This window comes from Ischnura elegans, chromosome 6 (genome assembly GCF_921293095.1).
Source record: "Ischnura elegans chromosome 6, ioIscEleg1.1, whole genome shotgun sequence".
Lineage (NCBI taxonomy): Eukaryota > Metazoa > Arthropoda > Insecta > Odonata > Coenagrionidae > Ischnura > Ischnura elegans.
The window spans coordinates 4602202-4624920 of NC_060251.1; the positions used below are offsets into that span (position 1 = coordinate 4602202).

At 40.0% G+C, this 22719-nt stretch overlaps 1 protein-coding gene across 3 annotated transcripts in view; it reads left to right on the forward strand.

The window, feature by feature from the left end:
* The first annotated feature begins 961 nt into the window (after positions 1-961).
* The window catches only part of LOC124160289 (spondin-2), a 58947-nt gene continuing 37189 nt past the window's right edge, over positions 962-22719 (forward strand). For 2 of the 3 annotated variants that reach the window (XM_046536118.1, XM_046536119.1), the window contains exon 1: positions 21607-21838. In XM_046536118.1, coding sequence (XP_046392074.1) covers positions 21643-21838 — 196 coding nt within the window. In that variant the 5' untranslated portion in view covers positions 21607-21642. Of the gene's footprint in view, positions 1110-21606; positions 21839-22719 lie in introns of those variants that run through there. The other variant, XM_046536121.1, reaches the window with a different exon arrangement.

Genomic DNA, 22719 nt, shown 5'->3' on the forward strand with positions numbered 1-22719 from the left:
ACATTGAAGCAACGGACGAAGTGAAGTACCTGGGAGTTATGATAACTTGCAATCAATCGTGGGGAACACACATAAGGAATATTTTTGGCAGAGCCCTGAAGAAGTTAAGATTCGTGAAGCGTATTGCGGGAAGATTTTCGGACAAAAAACTGAAAGAGAGGTGCTATTTTACGCAATTCCTGTCCACACCTTGAATATGCAGAAAGCATATGGGATGCGGGGCAGAAAGACATAATCCTGAAGTGAACTGAACTGAACAAAGTACAAATAAAAGCTGCGCGATTCGTAATAGAACTGCTACGGGCGTACAGACAGCGTTACCCAGCGAATTAGCCACCGGAGACTCGGTGGCTGCGCGCTAGGCTAAGATTGTTTGAACAATTGAGAATGGATATCTTGAAGAGTGAGATTGAGAACATATTCTTAGAGCCCCTCTACATTTCCAGGTCCGACAGAAGCAGTAAATTAAGAGAGATATTTTGCCGAACGGATTGATGTGTGAATTCGTTTTTCCCCCGACCATAAAGGACTTTAAAAAATGCTAGTCGTTATTTCGTTAGATCATTTTCTTTCATATGTAAACGGCTGGTATTCCAACACCCTCTGCCGCACGTCTTTTTAGGTGGCTTGCGGGGCAGTATGTAGATGTAAACTAAAGGGCAGTGCAACGAGGTCCGGTGCTAAGGTCTACATTCAGTTCGTGTTCCGCTCCCGTCGGGTATGGATGTGTTCTCACTCCGTGTGGTTGACTCAACGGTATGCTTCGCCGGTTGCGAGCCATTTAGTTTCCGGCTAAGTGTGTGAAAATAGTTGCCTTCATTGAGTGGAAGCCTTATTTGTGTAAAGAAAAGTGTGCTAAATCGAGCTTACAGGAGTTATATCCGCCAGGCCTACAACATCTTTCTGGCATTAGTTCGTGTGCAAAGTGTGACACATCTACACGGAATACAACTTCAATTAATAGCGATACCTGCCGTAAAACCTTCCATGGATTTTCTCTTCAGGAGTCGCTGACATCGAAGGGATTGAATCAAGAGGGCAATCCTGGAAATGTGTGGACTGCCAAAATTCATTAAAGACATCCCGGATGGACAGAAGTATATCGGAAGGTAAATCCCTTAAGGAAATATTTTATTTGTTCGTAGAGGTTATAAAATAACTAAAGATAACGGATCAAAAAAATTAGGGAACACTATTCGTAATCCATACGATAAATTGGAAGACAGGTTAAAGCTAAATGAATCGCAGGGTAAAATATTAGAGACATTTTTAGATCAAATATCCAAATTGCAAAGCGAAAATGTGGTGCTTAAGACGCAACTTCCTTCAACGCATGGAAATTCATGGCATCCGCAGCCAATGTGATGAAAATATGGAAGTAGTAGTGAATAAAGTTTGTGCTGCATTAGATGTAGAAATAAATAATAGCCAAATTGTCTACTAATACCCGGTTAAGACGAAATCTAGTTGGGAAACAGGAGGAATTCAACTCCGACTACTGAATCAGCACATAAATGATAACCTGTTCGCTAAGTGTCAACTAAAAATAATTTTTTTCTATTCCACTCTTGACCTTGTAATCCGTACCTCCTAGTGATGTACAATCGTTTTCAATAATATGTAGACATCCACGTGTCCCATTTTAGTGAGTTAAAATAATTTCCATACCCTAGGGCTATTAAATGATTTCAACTACGAATGTATCTGGTTAGTTATTGAGTATTGTCAATACCATAAGTTGGGATTTTACTCAGCGGATATTTGACAGTAATTAGCTGCAAGGAAATTAAGATACAACCATTGTCACTTCCCCTACTTATTTCACCTCAGTAATTTAATCTGTTCAGAAAGAAATGTGTTAAGGTAGATAGATCCATTATTTTTATAAATGTAGTATTGACTCATGTATACTCTATTATTTTATAAAATGAACAAGAGAATAATTAATTCGAATTTAAACCCTCCCACATTTCACCGCAACAACCGCATATGTAATGAACCTATAAAGCTACGGAGCCACAACTTCGTAAATCAGAAACGGTGAGTCACGTATGAATATGAAAAGAGGATATACCATGCCGCAAAGTCAACCTTTTTGCGGGGAGATATCGCGGAACAAAATATCGAATTGATGCAAAGATATCACTGCCCACTAATTTCATTCCACTCACAGCACGAGTTTCGATTCCTATAAGTCATAATCGGGTACTAACAAATTACTATTTCGGACAGAAATATATATCTCCAAAAGTAGCAGTGGCGAATACATGCCCCCCCCCCCTTGCGGGACCGCCCGCATCGCCTGATATTTCAGAACCTAAATTGTAAATTTTTTGTATCATAAGATAGCATTGTCTTGTATATGCGTATAATCATTTTGAATAAAAATATCTTAAACTTTGCATGTTACTTGATTATTCTTCATTACAATTTAAGTATAGGTAGCTCAAAATATCTTTGCGCTCCCCCTTGAGTTTTTTCTATATCCGTTACTGAAAAGTAGTGAGGGCGAAGGATCAGAAGGAAGTAGGTGGAGGGGTTGTAGGAGGAGAAACAGACGGTAAGTCAAGAAGAGTTCATCATACAGACAACCTAAATTCTGGACTTGCGTCATGTCACGAGGTAAAAAAGGTTTTGGGGAAGGAAGTGGGGTTAGTTAGCAGTCAGGGGAGTACAGTTAAGATGGGGTAGTAACTAAAAAAACTCATATGTCGTTCAGTAAGTCGAATTTCTTCCTTTTCTTTTTCACTATTTCCCACATCTCGGCCGCATCTAAAATAAGCCCTTTTTCATGGAACCAAATAATTTTAATATCGAAAATTTGATGTATGTTTTTGTGCCATTGGGCGCTTTGAAAAGTTGGGTCACGGTTCTCCAGCACCTTTTGCGTTCGGGTACACGAGTAAAGAAGTTCCTCCCAGTGTGGTCCATATACACCCCCTCAAGTGAGTCACATCATATCTTGTACTTGCCGCTGAACCCGAAAGAAATGACTCCGACTGCCCAACGTGTGCTTGAGTTTCCTCAGTGCATTTTGGGTGCATTTTTCTAGGGTTTTTGCCCCGGGAGTTCGACTCCCATTTCGCTAGCCAGGCTGCATCCGCGTCCGACCTCGTCGGTGACGTAAAGGCAATGGAAGCAGCTTGCATTGAGTGCCAACCCTGTAAGTGGTCACCGACACGGCCCCATCAATAAAATGGGACTGGTGGGTGTCTGCATATTGAAAATGATAATACTTGTTTACATTAATGAGACCATTTGTGCTGGTAGAAAGGTGGGGTGGCGCAGAATGTTAAGCACTGTAACTATCTTTGGGTTCGTGGAGGTAAAATTTATTTGAGAGAAGTAGAAAAGGAGCCAGCAATTGTAGTTAGCATCATGGATGATGTAAAACATCTTTGATCATTGCTTTTGTGATTCATACTTCAATGGTATGGAAGGTATACCTAGACTATAAGCCAATTTTATGGATATAAATATTACTGCAAATGCCTTTAATGGAATGAATTCCCTATTGATCGTCCATCAAAATATCCGAAGTGCTAGACGTAATTTTAACTTACTACTTTCACATTTAAATAGCATGTCACAATTACCCGATATTATAGCTTTGAATGAAATATAAATACAATCTGATTAAAGTGTATACAGTGAATGGGTAGGTACTATTCTTGTGGAAATGATAATACTTCTGAAAGAGCAAGAGGTGTGCCAGCGTTTATAAGACATGACATAACAACCGTACTGAGGCCTTTTCATGTAAGCTCTACTGATTACTTGTTGATCAATGTTTCATGCAAGTTTCGTATATTTGATGTTTGTCGTCTACAGGGACAAAAAATTTCTATTGATCAATTTGTTCAATCAAGGGAGGGGAGGGGGTGGAGGGGAAGTGTCTAGTAAGTGGTGCGGCCCGTACCTCAGCGGCGCCGCGGTGCGGGGTAGCGCCCTGGGGAGTGGATTGCATTACGACGGACGATATCTCGTAAACGCTAAGAGATAGGTCAAAACAAACAGAAAATCGGGGCTTAAGGGCTTTACTTTAACGTTTTACATAAGGATAGCACTTTTTCTGTTCCAAAAACTCAAGTGAGGGTCCTCAGTACTTAGGGCCCTTGGGGCACGGGTTGCCGTTATTTTAAAGTAACCAAATTTTAACATGTGAATATAAACTTCATTTGGATCATTTTGAGACTAGGAAAACATAACTTTTCTCAATTCTGAAAAATAAGGGCCGGCCTAATAGCCATAGAAGTTCCGAAAATATTTGTTCTGGAGTGGCTCAAGGATCAGCGTTGGGTCCAATATGATTTTTATTGTAAATTAATCATCTGTGTAATCTAAATTTCATAGTAAACTAACCGCCTTTGCGGATAACCTAGTCCTGTCTTACAGAAGTGTGAACTGGATTGATGTACAGCAATACATAAAATGTGATATAAACGATATTAACCAATGGTTTTCATCGAACAAACTTAAATTACACGAGAAAACACAAATAATGTTTAAATTTATACAACAGCTTCCCCGTTGACTAATGTTGTGTACCGTTCTTCCAAGCATACTAAAATGACATGCTGACAGTTTCACACTGGTTCGAGTTGAGGAATACAAATACCATGGTTTAGCAATTGATGAGCATCTAAAATGGAAGCATTATACAAATAATATTGCAAATAGTTTGAAACATTGTAGAATGACACACTAGTTGATTAGTAATAATTGCTCTTTAACTGCAATTTACAATATTTATTATGCTTTCGTATATTCTAGGATAAATTATGGTATGTTTAGCTGGGATAGTGCATTTTAAAATTCGCTCAATCGTACACATACAGCTCTAAGAGCAATCACTTTTGCTCCTGCAGCCGGAGAAGATGGCCTTTCACTCTCTTTTCCTATAATTGTTAAACTGCAGGTACCTACTATTCCTGAGACACTGATAAATCTATTAGGTGCTAAGGTTTTCTACCTTCGTGGTGGTGGAGGTAGTCCAAAAGTCTTGGATAAGCCCCAATAATACTATCTACGAACAAATACTTCATATGTATTGCCCAAACCAAATGAATAACAGCATGTATACGACTACGAGATTAACAACATACCTATATACCATCCTTAAGCAAGTGAACCTGGCTGTATACTAAAAAAAAATTATAGGGGTTACCTAATAGAAGTATTTTCAAACCATATCCCTTTTTTATTGTTAATTCCATTTTTTAGTGTATATTTATTTTGTGTTTCTAATGTATCAAAAGTTCATATGGAAGGCATTTCTTGTTTCGCAGCTATATGCACAGACTTACGATTGTGTTTCTGAAGGTGATCCCTCCAACAGACATTAGACTCTGAGGTCAACAATAGCTCCAAAATTATTTATTTATGTGTGATATTTAACTTTCTTAATTGTTTAAGGAGAAATACATGTAACTATTATGGAGGACTGATGGTAAAAATAAAAGGTAGGCATTTCACCATTGCAAGTCACAGCCAATGGTTAAAATCAACGGGAAACTTAAAACGATAAACACGTTTTATTAAATTTGGGTTTTATACGCTTGCATTAATATGGCGACAGGTATGAATAAAACCGTAGGAGAAAAAGATGACTGAATAATCGACTCACTATTGTACAATGGGCTTCAAAAGTAAATGTCTAGTTGCGACAGGCCACAGAGTGTAGTCATAATTCGCTTGACATTTTTCCGCTTTGGAAAACAGGCACGGCAAGAAGAGGAAGACTCGGAGAAAATCATTTAGAACAACACTATATTTGCAGGTCCCTCAGAAACGATAATAAGAGATATTTTTTCGAATAGATGAATAATTGAATTTGTTTTCCCCCGGAACGGTAAAATAATTTGATAAATTCTGGGTAGAACTTCGTTACAGCCTTTCCTTTTTATTCGTTAACGGCTGGTTTCCTAACACCCCCTGCCACACGCTTATTGACGCGGCTTGCTGCGTAGTACTTATATAGATGTGGAAGAGTAGGTACTGAGAAGAAGTAAAAGGAGGAAGCTGCGCCTAATATATTGTGCATAAAAGTCTGGTCGTAGTCTAGACCCTATGTGGGAGATCAATGGAAAAAATTCGCAAAGTAACTGATCTACCACCACAAATGTTTTCACAGAAAAACTCCTGATTGGTTTCACAGGATCAAATCCAGACCTCTAGGGTCTCCCCTGTCATCACACCACCAACCCTCAGCTCACATTCCATGTAAAATCCCGTAAGTCATGAAACTTCCCCTTCGAGATTTTGAAACGACATTCATTTGATATGTCTTTCAAAACTAAAGTTATGCGAGCATTTATTGAAAGAACGAAATTTGAGTTGCGGTTGGTTTGGCATAGTTATAATTTCAGACATTCGAGAGAAAAGAAATCGAAAATTAAACAAAATCATATTTTGTAACAAATGAAAATGACGAGTCATTATCATTAGGGAATTTAGACCTGTAATTGATTGAAACATGCTAATAATGAGTGGAAACTATTGTGTATCCTTGCATAAATGTGGGAGAAGTGCACTTGGTATTTTGTGACGCGTCCTAGATCAATGAATTTATATCAGTATCAAGAATATCTTTTTCTTACAGATATCCTTATAGATTGCCTCCTATTCCCTTCAGCAGAGATAAGAGGTCTTAAGCATTTTCACACCTAATTTGGGGGAAAGGAACCCTACTCATGTGTATGATAACAAGGAAGTAAGTTTTAGCCATGATGAGAAATACGAGAACAGGCCGGGTCGCAGTGCGCAAGTCAGTCAAAGTAAGCTAAAATCATGCATAGGGCAAGTAAAAATAAACGGCTCTTAAGACAGTTATTTGACTTTAATGCCTACCGACTGAGAAATAGAAAAATTTATCACGAAGTAAAAGGAGAGCCTGGACTGCCCAACAGTGAACCAAGCACTAGACCCACGCCGCTAAGTATTTCGCTGCGGCCATTAGAAGGCAAAATTTCACAATAGTGTCGATTACTCAGAAAAAAACCGCAATTCATTATGAGAATTCGGTTTATGAAGTGGGAAGATTACTTGCGAGGAAAAATGATATTCTTCATTCAGCCATTCTCTGTTTAAAATGAAAAGATGCGAGAAGGCACCGCCCACATATCATGAGTTAGTGATGGCATTACATATCTGATAAATCAAAACCGATTAGAGAGGGAAAGCATTTCTGACTAGAGAACCGTCTAGTTGCTCTCTTATAATAATAGCCTAACTTTCCTAGACTAATAATTGTTGTATTTATTTTGTAAGCAGTTATTTTTTAACTGTACGCACAGTGGCGAATCTATAGCCCTCCCCCCCTTGGGTGTCCAATTCACACCAGATAGAATAATAATTTTTTTCGGACCCCCACTTAGCCTCCCCCCTTTTCCCTATTCTGAGTCCGCCACTGCTGATCCGCATCTTATTATATTCATACTTTTTCCATTTATGTAATAAAAGTGGTATCGTCGGAAAAAATAAATAAGCGGCAATGAACTTCGCTTGCTACGCGAGAGATGCTTGGGAGTATCTAAGGGCGGTGACTCGCTCAGCATTAATTTGTGACGGTATCAAATTTTCTTCCTTAGTCTCGACGCCTTCGATTTTTCTCTGAGAATTGCTCGATAAGTGGACGACGGGTTGTAAACGGAAAAATGTGTCAGTGTTATCAAAATCGACGACAAAAGGAAGTCCTGAACTGGTCTATGGTGTCAAAAACAAGTATGAGCTCAAATAAAGACGCATCACTCGAGCTGATAAATAGATCGAAGTAAGAATGGTGCATAGGAGGCAAAGGGGACAAGTAAGCTGGGTAAATCGCAGTACGCAAGTCATTCAAATTAAGCTATAATGATGATTATTCATGGTTATAGGTAAACCTATTTATCTGAATGAAGCTGAAAAAAAACTGTAAATCCTCGCAATGGATTAACATGACTATTAACTTATCACTGTGAAGCTGAAACATGCGTTTCATTCGTTGACGATTGAAACAATTCTTAAAAGGTTTCTTGAAGTTTCTCATGATACCCTACCTAATGCCACCTCATTGCATAAAATTTTCGAGTATATTTAGGACATTTTTTCCTGGGAGTCTCCCTCACGGAGGAACAAAGCAGACAGAGAAATCTACGTCGAGAAAAAGTTTACAGTGCCCGTAATCACCAAATAAATGGTCACTACGTCATTAAATAGTTCTACTCTGCGGGTGCATTGAGACATTGTGAAGTAAAAGAAAAATATAAATTAAGCAAATGCTAAAGGAAGCGAATGAACCACCAAGGATATATAAAATTAAAATGAATGAAAATTTGACTGACTTACCATACCATAATCAGCACACCTCTCCCATGTGACCTTGTAAGGATTTCCCGCAAAATCTGATTTCACTTCACGCAATCGACAGCGACAACGGATTTGCATTGCTGTAAAGAAAGAAAAATAACAAATTAAATTTCGCCTCGACTTAGTGCTCGATTAAAGCGATCACTATCCTTTATAAACCTCTAGTCACACTATAAATATTATCACTATAAAGAGTATTAAAATATGCGAGAAAATCTGAGTGAGCCATATTGATAAATTTTTAAATAGAAATAAACGGAATTAAAGAAAGTTATTGGAATTCGATCCCTGCCGACTAAGAATTTTTACAAAATTCGTGCCTAATAGTGAACCAAGCGCTACTAGTAGTCACCAGTAGTCACCCACGCTACCATGTATTTCGCTGCAGCGTTTAGGAGGCAAAATGCCACAGTATGGTATAGATTTTTCAGACCCGAGACCGCAATTCATCATACGTATTCGGTAGTTGGAAGTGGGGGCATTGTATTAGTTACGAGGGAATTCCAAAGATTATTAAGTTACGAGGAAAAATAATCTTCATATCTCAGCCATTCTCAGTATAAAACGAAAACACGCGAACGTAACGCCCACATTTCACGAGTTGATAACGTCATTAATTCTAATTTCCAACTCCCACAGAATTGTGGCCCAGCATTAGTTTCAAAGAAGCGTTTCATATTATGTATCAACGTACTCATTTCCTCGACCAATCCGTGGAATAGGTGGCTGCAAGGTGGAATATACCAATGAAGATTGACAAAAGTTATGGTGCTACAGATTCTGATTCACATCACTACATAGTTATGGAACATACGAATGCTTTGATTAGCAATTTTTGACGCAACCAATATAATACACTGGTGAAAACTTGAAAAGACAACGTCAGTACCAACTGATTATGACGGTATAGAGCGATGTACAGTCCCGAGAATCGCCAATTCAAAAGCTTACATTGAAATCCCGGTCAAAAAATTTCTGGAGCACGCCTTACGACCTTGGTTCACGCTTGCCGAGAAATAGTGAATTTAAAATTTGAGAGGCGAGAGAAATCCACCACACACAAAAATGGATATTTCATGCGTTGCAAGTATATTACAAGTCCCAAAAACTTGGCCAAACGAAAACGGTTCATGTAAACGAACAATGGAAACCTCCCTCCGAAAAATATATCCACGATCATCACATCGATAACGATTACATTACGTAACCTCAAACATCGAATAAAATATGAGAATTACTTGATAAGCTTGAAGACTATACGGGATCACTGGTTGTCAGCACTTCGTTGAACACGATTTTCCGCAAAATTAATTTACTTCACGGGTTCCATAGTCACTCGCTACTACAATTATTTTCACATGCCTAAAGTCAAAATCACACACAAAACACCGGAGAGGAATGTAGAATATGCAAGCTGTTAACTTTTTGGGAACACTCCCGTACTCACCTCTCAACTCAATGCAAGTTGCCGCCAGACTGATGAAAGATTTTCAGGAGACGGATCGGGGGCCTCTTCGAGTGTCCCGTGACAACTGGCCGCCACAATAAATAGTTCCGATAAATTAAAAAAAAACAGTACAAGGCAGGCGACAACATAAAATAAATAACTTATAAAATATTTATATCTATTCATTTTAATATTTGATGCTGCTTATTAATTTAATAATACGTTTAGGTGCGATTAAAAAATTGATTTGTTACGCGGAAGAGCGAATTTTAATTTTAAGTCTTCGCGGAATAACTTCAGCGGAAAACAGTATCCTTACGCGAGTGTCACGATGCAATTTTTCCAACCTTTTTCGGGCATAGACCTTCTAGAAAAGTCACCCAATTGTGGGAGGGGGAAAATCTGCTTCAAAGGTCATTCAAAGACGTCATCCGTAAGATTATCATCATTTTACGCAAGTATTGCATTAGGCCAATGCCTCTCGTAACAGTCTGCTCCGCGACGTAAAATTGGGCAGTAGTCATGGCTATTCGACGTCGAGCCTGCCTTAATTCGACGGCCTCAGTAACTGCCCTACCCCGCCTCCTATCAAGACTTACCTCCCTCTAGTCTAAACGTTACGAACCTTGGTGTCATTTCAAGCAACTTATTCCTTGAATAAAGCTTGAATGCTGATAAACCAACCCTCTTCGTCAAGATCACATTCTTCCTCAGCAGTTACGGAGTTGTTGAAAGAAGACATTGCGAAGGAGACTACGAAAGAAACATAAAACTCTTCGGATGGCCATTTACGTGAGTACGAAAATGTTTTACTAGCGGTAGAACGATTCATAGGATAAACTTACTTTGAAGAAGTCATGCGGGCTATTTTACGATAATGTTCGTAATTATTTTACTGGTTGTATTAGTAGGGTGGGAAGAATCGAAAAAAGTAATAGGCATTTGTAAAATATCGGTATTTGAGATGTGATTTTTTCATCAAAATAGCAGTGCAATTAATGGATGCAAAATTCGGTCGCTAACTAATCTCCATGACAGTGTTGAAAGCATCAAAATTATCATTATTTAAAAGAGATAATTTGCTGCACTTTCAGGTGGGTGGTTGAGTTGTATGTTAAGCTTCAATTGGATTGCTGTTTTTGTGTAGCTTATCACTTTCCATATCTTTACGGTTTCGGTAGTTTCACATCGTATATTAAGAATTTAATGGTAAAAATCAACTCATCCGCATTTGCGAGCATTTATTATCGTAATGTCCTTTCAATGTAATAATGGTAATAGCTTGAGGTTATTGGCGTGGTAGCGGTGGGAAAGTCAGGGCGGTCTCAATTCCTCTTCCTATCGAAATTCTAGAGAGAATGATCATATGCGAGATCCCTCATAATGAGCCCCTCCTACCCGGACATTTTCTGGGTTCATTAACTTCCTTACCGACTTGGTGGTGTGCAATACTAGTCAGTGATATTACGTATGAAGCCTGATATACGTTGACGAGTGAATATGTGATTTTCATAAATTATTTTTAGACATTGCTCATTAATCTGTTCAAACGAAAATTTTCATTGGTAAGCCACCTAAAAGCAATTGCAATATTTTCAATTTTCCCAGAAATTACGTGGGTGGTTCTATCCCCACTACGTTACTCCTGCGGCCTTGATTTGAACAACGGTAAAGGTAATAAAGTAACACTCTCACACATGGCTAACACCAGTGCGATGCCTCTTCAAGTGTTTAATCAAGTGCCGAATTACATAAAATTCCAAAAATAATTCAAAATTCGATGTCCATCTTGATGATTATTTTCTGCCATTTGCGTGATTATTTTCGAGAGCGCAACGACTTCAACAAGTTTGGCTAAACGATGAAATTTGTAGTGCCATAGAAGTTTTTTTTCTGCTGTTGCTTTCCCGTTGAGCTGCAGCGATGGCTTTTTCTCTTTGGGTTTCCCTCCGGGTTAGGCGCTCCAATTTCTGCCCACGTTTCGATGGACGCGTCTCACTGACAGTACAGTATGTCGGATGTACGAGATAAATTCATGGCATATTAATTGCCATTCCGTAAATGGTGGGGGGGCGAAAATGTTTCTCTAGGGCATACAATTAACTGCAGGGGATTGGTGTGGCCAATTTTCTTCAATAAAAACCTTCGGTTTGCATAAATGTAACTTATTTCCTATAAACTTTCATCTGTTGAGGCGTTAGACCTATTTACCACTCACAATCAGTCTCCAGCTATTTTCCACGCGTTGATATGACCGGTTAGGCCCAACTTCGTATTACCTCTTTTTGGGGCGAGTCGGGGCCTGTAGACTCAACTGGATCTGAACCTCTCTGCTCGAGTAAAGTGCCCATATATCAATACATACCATTCTACCTCCTAACCTTTAAGCTCCCACCTCTTGTCCTTGCTTTGGCCTGCACAAACCAACCAGGGCAAGGAATGAACTTCTCGGCCTAAGTTAGGATCTTATCTTCGAATAACTCCTATATTTTAAGCTTAGGTTTTTCTTTTGTCTCTAGACAGGTTTGTTTTCCCTGCCTAACTTTTGCAAAGCAGCTACAGTCTTCCACAACTCCTTGCACTCCTTACTCCTCTACAACTCCTCTTAGAACTCATTTTCAGTGACGTCGCCTCACCACAGCTCCGTTGCTTATCAGTTGCCAGCCCTAGTTAACCGCTTCGATTTATTATGCGAAAAAAATGTGCTCATACAAAAACTATCACGTGGTGGCCCAACATCAGCGCTGATATTTAGTATTAGTTTTTAAGCTCGAGTAGTACCTCGAGCTCAATCGGTCTTTTTTGTGACGGATTACTAGCTTAAAACTCATGTACCAACTTGGAATTTTCAGGGTGCATAAAATCGGCCGAAGACAACATTTTTCTTGCATCTCCAACTTGATCACTTTACTTTTTAACGGTTTTATTTGATGATTTTTTTTTACTTTTGAGACTCAGGAAAACGCTGAGCAGATGTCGTGTTGATATTGTGCTTTGTGTGTCAATTGTTTTAAGTGCTGTCTACAGCTCCCTGCATTCATATACTCACTGTTGAATAAACGTTCGTAAGAACATGACATGGCGCAGCCGGTAGTGCTCGATTAGGGCAAGGGGTGATCGATAGTACGTGGTCAGGCGACGTGTTCAAAGTGAAGGGAATAAGAAAGTTTCGAGGATGCAGCAAGCGAGGTCTCCTAATCCGTTAGTCTTAACGGGCAATGTCCGTGATAATTTCCTGAAGTTTAAGCAGAACTTAGAGATGTATATGTTAGCATCTGGACTGAAAACGAAACCGAAGGAAGTTAAGACTGCCATTTTACTGAATGCAATTGGTGAGGACGGAGTTGAGCTCTTAAATCGTTTAATCTGGAAGAAGAATATAAGTCAGATTACGATAAAGTACTACATGAATTCGAAAAATACGTGAATCCTAGAAAGAACGTGGTAGTTGAACGATTTCTGTTTAACACGCGCAAACAGCAGGAAGGTGAGCCCTTTGACGTCTTCGTCACTGATTTGAAAAAGTCAAAACCTGTGAGTACGGCCATCAGACTGATAGTGTTCTGAGAGACCGAATTGTTCTCGGAATATATGATTTGGCTGTTCAGGAGAGACTTCAGCGGATACCGGAATTATCTCTGGATAAGAGCATCGAGATCTGCAAGGCAGCTGAGATGGGACAACATCAGGTTGAGACCCTGCAAGGAACCAAACCCGTGGATGCAGTCAGCAGGAAGGGGACGAGAGCGAAAGAATTGAAGGATTCAGTGAGGCATACTGATAAGTACTTATCTAAGACAGTTGTAAATGATGTCTATTTGTGTAAAAAGTGCAATTATAAGCATAAAAAAGGAGAATGTCGAGCATTTGGTAAAATTTGCAATAAGTGTGGAAAGCAAAATCATTTTGCAATTGCATGTAAAGTTAAAAAATTGTATAATTATACTAAAGTAAAATCAGTTGACTTATGTGCCCAAGACGTAAGTGTTGAACACGATCTTAATGATTTTGTAATTGAAAGTGTTGTGAGCAGTTTATTATAACAGATGATTCGAATGTCTGGTCTGAGATTATTAATGTTAATGGTATAAACGTCAAATTTAAACCAGATACCGGTGCTCAGGTGAATGTTCTGCCTTACAGAATACTGACACGTTGTAAAAGTGATAATTTGATGAAGGTGGAATTGAAACCCACGTCATTAATATTAGAATCATTTGATGGTCATAAAGTGAAGCCACTTGGAGTGGCAAGTCAAAACGCTACGCAGAGGAATTTTCAACCGTTCTGGATTTCTGGATTCCGGATTTGAGGTCCTCAACTGTAATATGCTGGGAAGGTTCATCAAGAATTGCTCTTTTTACTGCACAGGAGGAAAATGAACAGTTAAATCTACTTCTTTATCTAAATGAATTAATGAACCAGGACTTAACAACATCACTAACTCATGAAAATTTTGGTAAATTTTGTATTTTTTCCACTTAAAAGTTATAACCTTTGGGGAAATTTAGTTAAAGAAATACCTTTTTTGTCATAACTTATCTTTTCCATCCACTTACAGAATTACCTGATAGAATTGTAATATTTGGTTTGACTGAAAGACCCCATAGGAAATGAGGTCTCGAACATGAGCTGATTCCTTTGAGTATTTTCTATCTCGATTCATTTGAGTCTCTTCTATCATAATGATTGAATCAATTGATTGAATCGTTTATGTGACTCAAGTCGAAAGGATTGAATCACTGAAATGATCGACTCTACCCATCACTAATATGACCTGACTCACTCGCACAGTGTGTCCCTAACCTCTCCTCCTCCCTTCTTCCCCCCTCTCTCCATCACACACACTGACTCGGGCAGCATGCTTTCCCCACCTTCCTCCATATGGCTATTTTTTTCAACCTTCATCTCTAGTATTGTGTCACTGATTACGAACCGTCAAGTGAAAACCCACGCCTCGAAAGCTCTTCGGGGTGTTTGGTTTTCGAAGCACCTCAGGCAGAAAAAAATCTACAAGGAAATTAGTTAAACGGGTGTCACAGGAATTAAGGAATAGCATCGCCTCCATCATTCCTTCGCAGAGACTAAGCGGAAGAGGAAATAATATGGAATAAACATAATTAGTGTACACATAATACGCCTTGACTGTTCGTCAATAACAGATATTTAGAATTATCGATTTCCCAAATGATTTTCTGGTTTTTGCCACACTTTCATGCAAAAACAAGTTCTTTTTCTACACCACCATATCTGTCCAGGAATAACCGAATTATTGGGTAATGAAGACAATTAGAAAATAGTGAATTTATAAATGAAATAGACACATTTTATTTATGTAGTTCAGTTTTTAATTCGAAGGCTCAGCATGAAACTTTATAGATTTCAAACTATGAACAATAAAATTGGGTAAACTTTTCTCGGGATTCCCACCGCGTTAAAAACTACATTTTTCTGTTGACGTTTCGAGCTCAATTCGTGTCTCATCCTCAAGGCTGCTAACAATGGTTTCATAATTTTTTTTACTCCTAAATCGCATTATTACAATACATTTTTTTGTATCAAACTACAATTAATTTACTAAAAAGCTTACTTTCCTTATAAGTTCCTTTTTCGCAGCTATTTGTGTTTTTTGAAGTATGCAATATATCCTAATGTAACTTTTAGTGAAATTACGCATTTAGGTAGGTATAAGGAGACACCTGGGTCTCCTACCTAACTCTGAGGAAGGTGGATGTATACCACCGAAAATTTCTGTGATTTTTTTGTGCCCTGTGCTTCTGCCCAACCTGTGATATTTTTATGGTTTTTTATTTATTAATTTTCTCTTTCTTATATTTTATTTACTTTTCTCTTTTCATTATTTTTTCTAATTACAAAATTTCACAACGGTGAATTCAAGTTATAATAAATAAATGCATTTGAAAGACGTATGATTGAAGGAGGTTTAGATATAGGATAGACTCATAGACGAGTAATTTGGTGAGGCAGTGGGTATGTGGTCGGAATACTTGGGTCGCAGTCCCATATGTCTGTAATTAGTGTATTACCTGTGCCCTTCAGCCTGGACTTAAAGTTTATGCAGATGTGGGAAATGAATTCGCTGATTGTTGGGAGTTTGTGAGCTTTACGGACATTAATTTGCTTATATTAAGAAGGAGGTAGATGGATTTATTTTGGAAGGATGTTTTACGGATGGTTTTATTTTTGGCGAAGATTTCGCATGCGTAGCAGCAGTACCGCACGGATGACGGTCTTGTAAGGCCTGATGCGGCAGCTATGGGAAAGAGGGCTGGTTTGGGAGGAAAGACAAGCGATTGCTTGACGGGTAGATATTGCTTTGGAAATAAAATATTTCCAGTGGGGTTGGTACGACGATTTGCCATCAACAATGACGCCGATAAATTCGTGTGTAGTCGCTCTTGGTATCTTTTTCTTGTTGATGTGTGGAGATGTCTGTGGAATGAATTTTTTGCGTTGTGTACGTGCGTGCTTTTTGTTGCGTTTATTTGTATCTTTCATGTTTGTGTCCGTTTGTGTAGCCTATTTAAATGAGTGTTTAGTTTATTTACGTTAGTGTCTCCCGTGCGTGATGTGGCTGCGATAGCCGTGTCGTCTGCATGCATGTAGATTGAGGTGTGCTTGGAATGTCGTTGACGGAGAGGATGAATAGCTGCGGACCTAGCAATGAGCTCTGTGGAATGCCTGCCTCCATAGGCCTTCAGATATGTATAGGACATATCGCTTTCGTGAGTAATGTGATTGGTCAATTGATGAGGCATTTTCCTCTGGGATTGAAATATAATCACCAGCTGTTCAAAACACCTCCATTTAGAATATTTCTCCCGATTCTTTTCAGCGACTCTCAGTAAAAACTGGATATTATTTGGTTGGGGTAACGTCGTAAGATCAAAAGGTACTGACAGTAATAAAGCTTTTGCAATGTCTTTAATCGGGTCATGTTCACTACAATACCATATACTTGGATATAAATCTACGCAACTTCCCCAAACTAACTTCTGACCATTATTACCTCAGCAGTGACATTTTCCGGATTTAAACTGATTAATCAGCCGATGATATGAGTGCTTAGCAGCTTAAGTGGCACCACTCAAGCTGCAAAGCAATGTGATGTAGCGAAAGATCCGAGGATGAAGGGTAGTGTCCGGAAGAATTCCTTTTTTCTCTCTGGGTTAGCGGACAGAGGAGATAATTGGTGGGTCATTGAGTTCAGCTCTTCATGTGCTTGATGAGTTAGGTTTTTCGTCCACGGTTTTTCGACCTTAATTGTGAAATGGCACACTGGGTCTTTCTTCGCAGAATATACTCGTTTAGCTTCGGCCGTTATCTTTCGTCAAAATGACAAAATTTGTTTCCACTCGTTAAATAATCTCAAGTCTGATTACTACAATTGACTGTTTATTTACTGTCAGAAACCCCTAAAAAAACTTAAATGACCATATAATATCCCATTTGAAATTCAGCCAAAGGCATTACGACGTTGTTTTGAGTATCCAATAATTAATCCAATGTTGTGCCCACCACGGTAAAAATTGCACTGATGTTAACTTTCGAAAAAAAATTAATTTTTGGAAGTTTAAGGTAAATTAAAAACGTCCGCATCTACTGCTATACTTTTGATATGGGAATAATATTTGGGGCCGTTTAGGACCCCAGAGAATTTATCGCGGAATAGAATATAGACATCGATGTCGACCGAAGTCATGAATATCAAATTTCAGCTCGATCGAATTAAAACTGAGGTCTACTTAGGAGAACAAAGAGACAAACACTAAATTTTTGCGATAACGGGAAGACGTGCTGATTTTCAACGGAATTGATAGGACTGGGTAGGATGGAATAAGATGAAAGGCAATTTATGCAGAAAGAATTGTGGTTTATTTCAGCGTTAGTTCTCGCCAAAATTAATTCGCCATTAGTTCACCTGCTATTTATTTCTACGCGACAGAAGATGTTCACGTATATCAAAGTAAGCAACGCATAAAAAATTGGAGTTGGCCTACATCATACAGATTCAAGTTAACGTGTCAATCAAACACTCACCAATCGCTTCATCTAAACTTTCTGCCTCCTCTGTATCTCATCTAAAAGCTGCCTCTCCTCAACCAGCGTTCTTCGTCGTTCCTCCTGCCCTCCGCCCACTTCACCTTCTCCATTCCTCTCCACACCCACATCTCGAATGCCTCCAGACTCTTTTAGTCCTCCATCCTTAGTGTCCACGTTTCTGCGCCGTAAGGCGCTAAATTCCATATCAGACTTTTCGCTAAACTTTTCCTTAAACTCTTACATAATGATACTCTCACGAGCTCCTTTCTGTGCATGAACGCCTCCGTTGGTTTGAACATTATTCCTTCTACTTTTACACCAGCTTCCAACTCATCCCACGCTTCCCTTACCATCTCTTCAGCATACACGTTAAAGAGCAGTGGCGATAGAGGACAGCCTTGCCTCACACCTCGGCCAATGCTTGCTCACCCAGATTCTCCGTCCGCTACCCTCACTTGCGCAGTCTGGGCCATATACAGATTACGAATCATGTAGATTGAGGTGTTTAAATACTTATAATCCCTCCAATCTACACCTATTCTCTTGAGAATATCCATTAACTCTAACCAGTTCAGTCTATCAAATGCTTTTTCAAAATCCACAAATGAGGCATACACGTCCGGGTCATATTCTAGGTTCCTCTCCACCAGGGACCTCATTATCGCTATTGCGTCACGAGTTGACTTCCCTATTCTGAAGCCAACATGATCATCGCCCTAATATTCGTTTGCCGTCGCCTCCAATCGTCTGTTCAATATCCTCAGTACCACTTTCGCCGCGTGCGATATTAGGCTAATAGTCCTGTAATCTCTGCATTCCACAGCTTTCTTCTTTTTCGGTAGCGGAATGTGGACCATCTTCACGAAATCCTCCAGCAAAATTCCCTCCTCATAGATCAAGCCATGGAGTAAGTATATTACTTACTCCATGATCCTGCGTACTAAGTCGAAAAACCTTTTCGTACTATACCTCCCTAGATTCGTCAGAAGCTCAAATGGGATATTTTCCCCGCCCGCTTCTTTCCTAGTCTTCATATCACGAAGGACTCTCTCGATCTCCGCATCTAATATCCCCGGACCAAGATTATGCTCCTCCACTGCACTTTTCACTTCTAAAGTCAATCTTTCCGGCCTGTTCCTCCCGTCAGGCAGATCCTCTACGTATTCCTTCCGTCTACTCTGTATCTCTTCTCTTTCGGTTAGCATCCTTCCATCTTTAGCCTTAATTTTAGGCATTGCTTACCCTCATTTGCTGCCCGATAGCGACTTAACTTTGGCGTACAACGCACCTACCTCTCCTTTCTTCTGAAACTTTTCCATTTCCTCACACAGTCTTTTCCACCAAGCCTCCCTTGCCCTCTTAGTTTCACGTCGTAATCGATTATTAATTTGTCTATACATTCTTTTGCCCTGTTTTGTGTCCAAGTTCTTCCATTTTCTCCTCTCCTCCATTTCTTTCATCATTTCCTCCGTTATCCACGGCTTCTTTATCCTTCTACTGTCAACGTACCCAATTGACTTCCCAGCCGCTTGGAATATTCCAGTTTTAATATTATCCCATCTTTCCTCAACAGTCTTGTTACTTTCAATCTCCCGGATATTGTTTTCCTCAAGTTCCTGATATTCTCTCCTCATAGTCCCCTTCAGAGCTTCTACATTCCATTTCTTTGCCGTCCTAACTTTCATAAATCTTTTGAATCTTACGGGCGAATTGATGAATTAATCTGACTTAGGCCAGGCGCGCACTAGCGCGACCACGACCACGACAGACCTCTGTCGCACACCCTCCAACCAGAGCACGACCACGATAGCAAAACACATTCACCGTCCACTTGCTCAGTTCGTATGGTCGGGTCGGAGTGAAGTCGGAGTCAGTGCGTGGGGCACCAATGTGTGTAATTTTTGGCCGCAACGACCGCTGAATCGGGGCCGACGAAATTCAAAAATTTTGGTCGGACGACTCGGGTTACAATGCTAAAACTGGTCGTGGTCGTGGTCGCGCCAGTGCGCGCCTGCCCTAAGGAACTCACTCCTCCTCCGGTGATAATGAAGACTCATCTCACACTATTTTCATATGTCCCAGGTTTCTCTCATTGCAATTTTAAGACAGGTCCAAAATACTTTATAGCAGACTTTGGTTTATTATTGTCGCGAATTATTCCGGGGTGATGACAGCTTTAAGCGGCAAATGTGATAATTGCTCACAACTCGTACCATCCATTACGTACACGAATATATAATATATATACGTAATATTCGAATTTTACGTCATGCAGACAAAAAGTTTCCATCTCGGGGTGTCAAGTGGATTGATCTGTGTTAGCTTTAGGCCTTTTTGCACGGCGAACGATTTTATGCAAAAACGATGTACAACGTTAAGATGCTGAAAGTTACCAAAAGGTCAAACGTAGAGGTACTGAATGAGGAATACCATGAGACCTACATGAAAAATTACAAACACCAATGCATGAGGAAATGCCCGTACTCTTCTGACCAAAATCTAACAAGTCCTTATCCTCAACTTACTTCTGGTAGCAGAGAGTTCTGATACCAGCATAGAGAGAAAAAAGACGAGTGGGAACTTCTTCGCTCATAATTTCCACTATTATAGGAGCTGTACGCACTACATGTGGCTTTACAATGACAAATTTCACGGAGCATTCTAGGTCTCTGCTGAAAATCGTAGCACATGTACATTGAAATTTGCAGCAGAATGATGAGTTTTCAAAGCCACTTTCCGGCTCAACTATATTGAACTGAAAAAAATGTTAAGCCCTCGAAATCATTTGAGACGTATTACTACGTTACAAATCAACCTGAGAATCATGCAATTTGAATGGGGAAAACAGAGGCATCAGCGGCTTGGGTTACTGAAGCAAATTTGAGATAAATACTTACGCGCAAAAAGCCGATTCCGGTGTTTCTCATACAGCAATGAATTAGGCTGTCAAAGGAACTCTCTATTGATATCCGAGCGCGAAAATGTTTAGCGCCCCATATTTTTTCGCCTGGTCTTAGAATTAAATCTCTACGTCAATTTCTTAATCACTCCAGGTCATCTTAAAATTTTTCTTTAAAAGCTTTAAAAAAGTCTTCTTAAAATCATTTCTTAATCATAGGCATACAGGTTTAAATATCAGTGCCAAATTCACGTTCTACATCAACTATTTGTAAAAAAGAGGCGAAACGATTGATGGCAAATTTCCTTCCAGTGCGACCTGATTAGCAGCGCAACCATGGGCGATGTAGAGAGTTTCATGTTGAGGAGGGGTGGCATCAATCCTACCGGGGGTTTAGGGGATACGGAACATCCCCCCAGTGAAACGGGGTGTATTCTAAAGCTCCTAAGTGTTCTTGGGATAATTTGTCTAAATTAGCCTCTGAAAGCAACATTTTAAGTACTGTTTAAGACTAAAAATTTTTCAAACTTTTGCTGTTTTTTTTCATTGCGATTGAATGTTCAGCTTTTGTACTTTTTTCGGACAAATTATCATATAAGTTGACGCGACAGGTTCTCTCTTGCCCCAAACTCCGTACATGACTGCAACTTCGATCAACCTGTCTGCAACGCCCTGCTAACATGTGGTGTTTGTTGGTATGAATTCACGCTAAGACTTCGGCTCGGTTCATCGCGAGCGCGATAGTAGTGTGAACTGGGGGGGGAAAAAAGGGACGGACATCCCGCGCATGCGCGCTGCGCTTCCCCACCCCTTCCCGCCTCGTCTCATTCGAGATCACCCTCCCACCCGTCGCGGCGGCCGCATTTAGCTCAGAACGTCGCCGGCCATGTGGTCTCCTCTGTTGCTGCTGCTGCTGTTGACGTTGGCGTGTGCCGCGTGGTGCCGCGTCGGCGCCGCTCCCTGCTCCTCCAGCCTGTCCGCTGCCGCTTACCGGGTGCAGTTGAGGACGGCGTGGACGCGCGAATCTTTCCCGCAACACTACCCCGAGTGGCGGCCCCCGGCACAGTGGTCGCCGTTGGTCGGTGAGTGCGGCGGAAAATGATCGCCAGGAATATTACGAAAAAAGAAGATCCCCAAGTCTGTGTTCTTATCCGGAAAATGCCGGTTGCGCTGTTTCTCATGCAACAATAACTTCAGCTATCAACGGGACTAATTGACATAGGATACTCGTTAGTTGTCAATCACGACAGTAACAGTTTCGTCGAAAACTACTACGGGCGTACAGACAGTGTTACCCAGATGTTAAGCGAATTAGGCTGGGAGCCGTTGGAGACTCGGAGGCTGCGCGCTAGGCTTAGATTGCTTGAACAATTGAAAATGGATATCTTTAAGAGCGACAAGGAGAACATAATATTAGAGCCACACTATATTTCTAGGTCCGATAGAAGCGATAAATTAAGAGAGATGTTTAGCCGAACGGATTGATATGGGAATTCGTTTTTTTCCACGAACCATAAAGGAATTTAATAAATGCTAGTCCCAACTACGTAGAGCACTTCATTTTTTGTGCTTAGACGGCTGGTGTCCTAACACCCCCTGCCACACGCCTTTTAGGCGTCTTGTGGGTTATTATGTGGATGTAGATCACTGCGTATTTAAATTTGTTTACCAAAGTCGGGTTACTGACGGAAAAATTTGATCCGAGTTTCACGGGGAAATAAGGTATAATTATGGGCGTCAAGCGATGTTTACATTCATGATGATTTGATCTATCAAATTCATAAAAGATCAATGCTGTTACCGACATTGTACTTCAAAATATTGGAACAAAAGTGGATCGCATTGCACTCATCAATGCGCCGCGGACAGTTTTGAAAGGTGATTAAAATGCGACCGAAGTGGCAACAGGAATCAGCCTCCTACGAGATGGAATTGGGCCTCCAATATGCAGTCCCTTTGATGA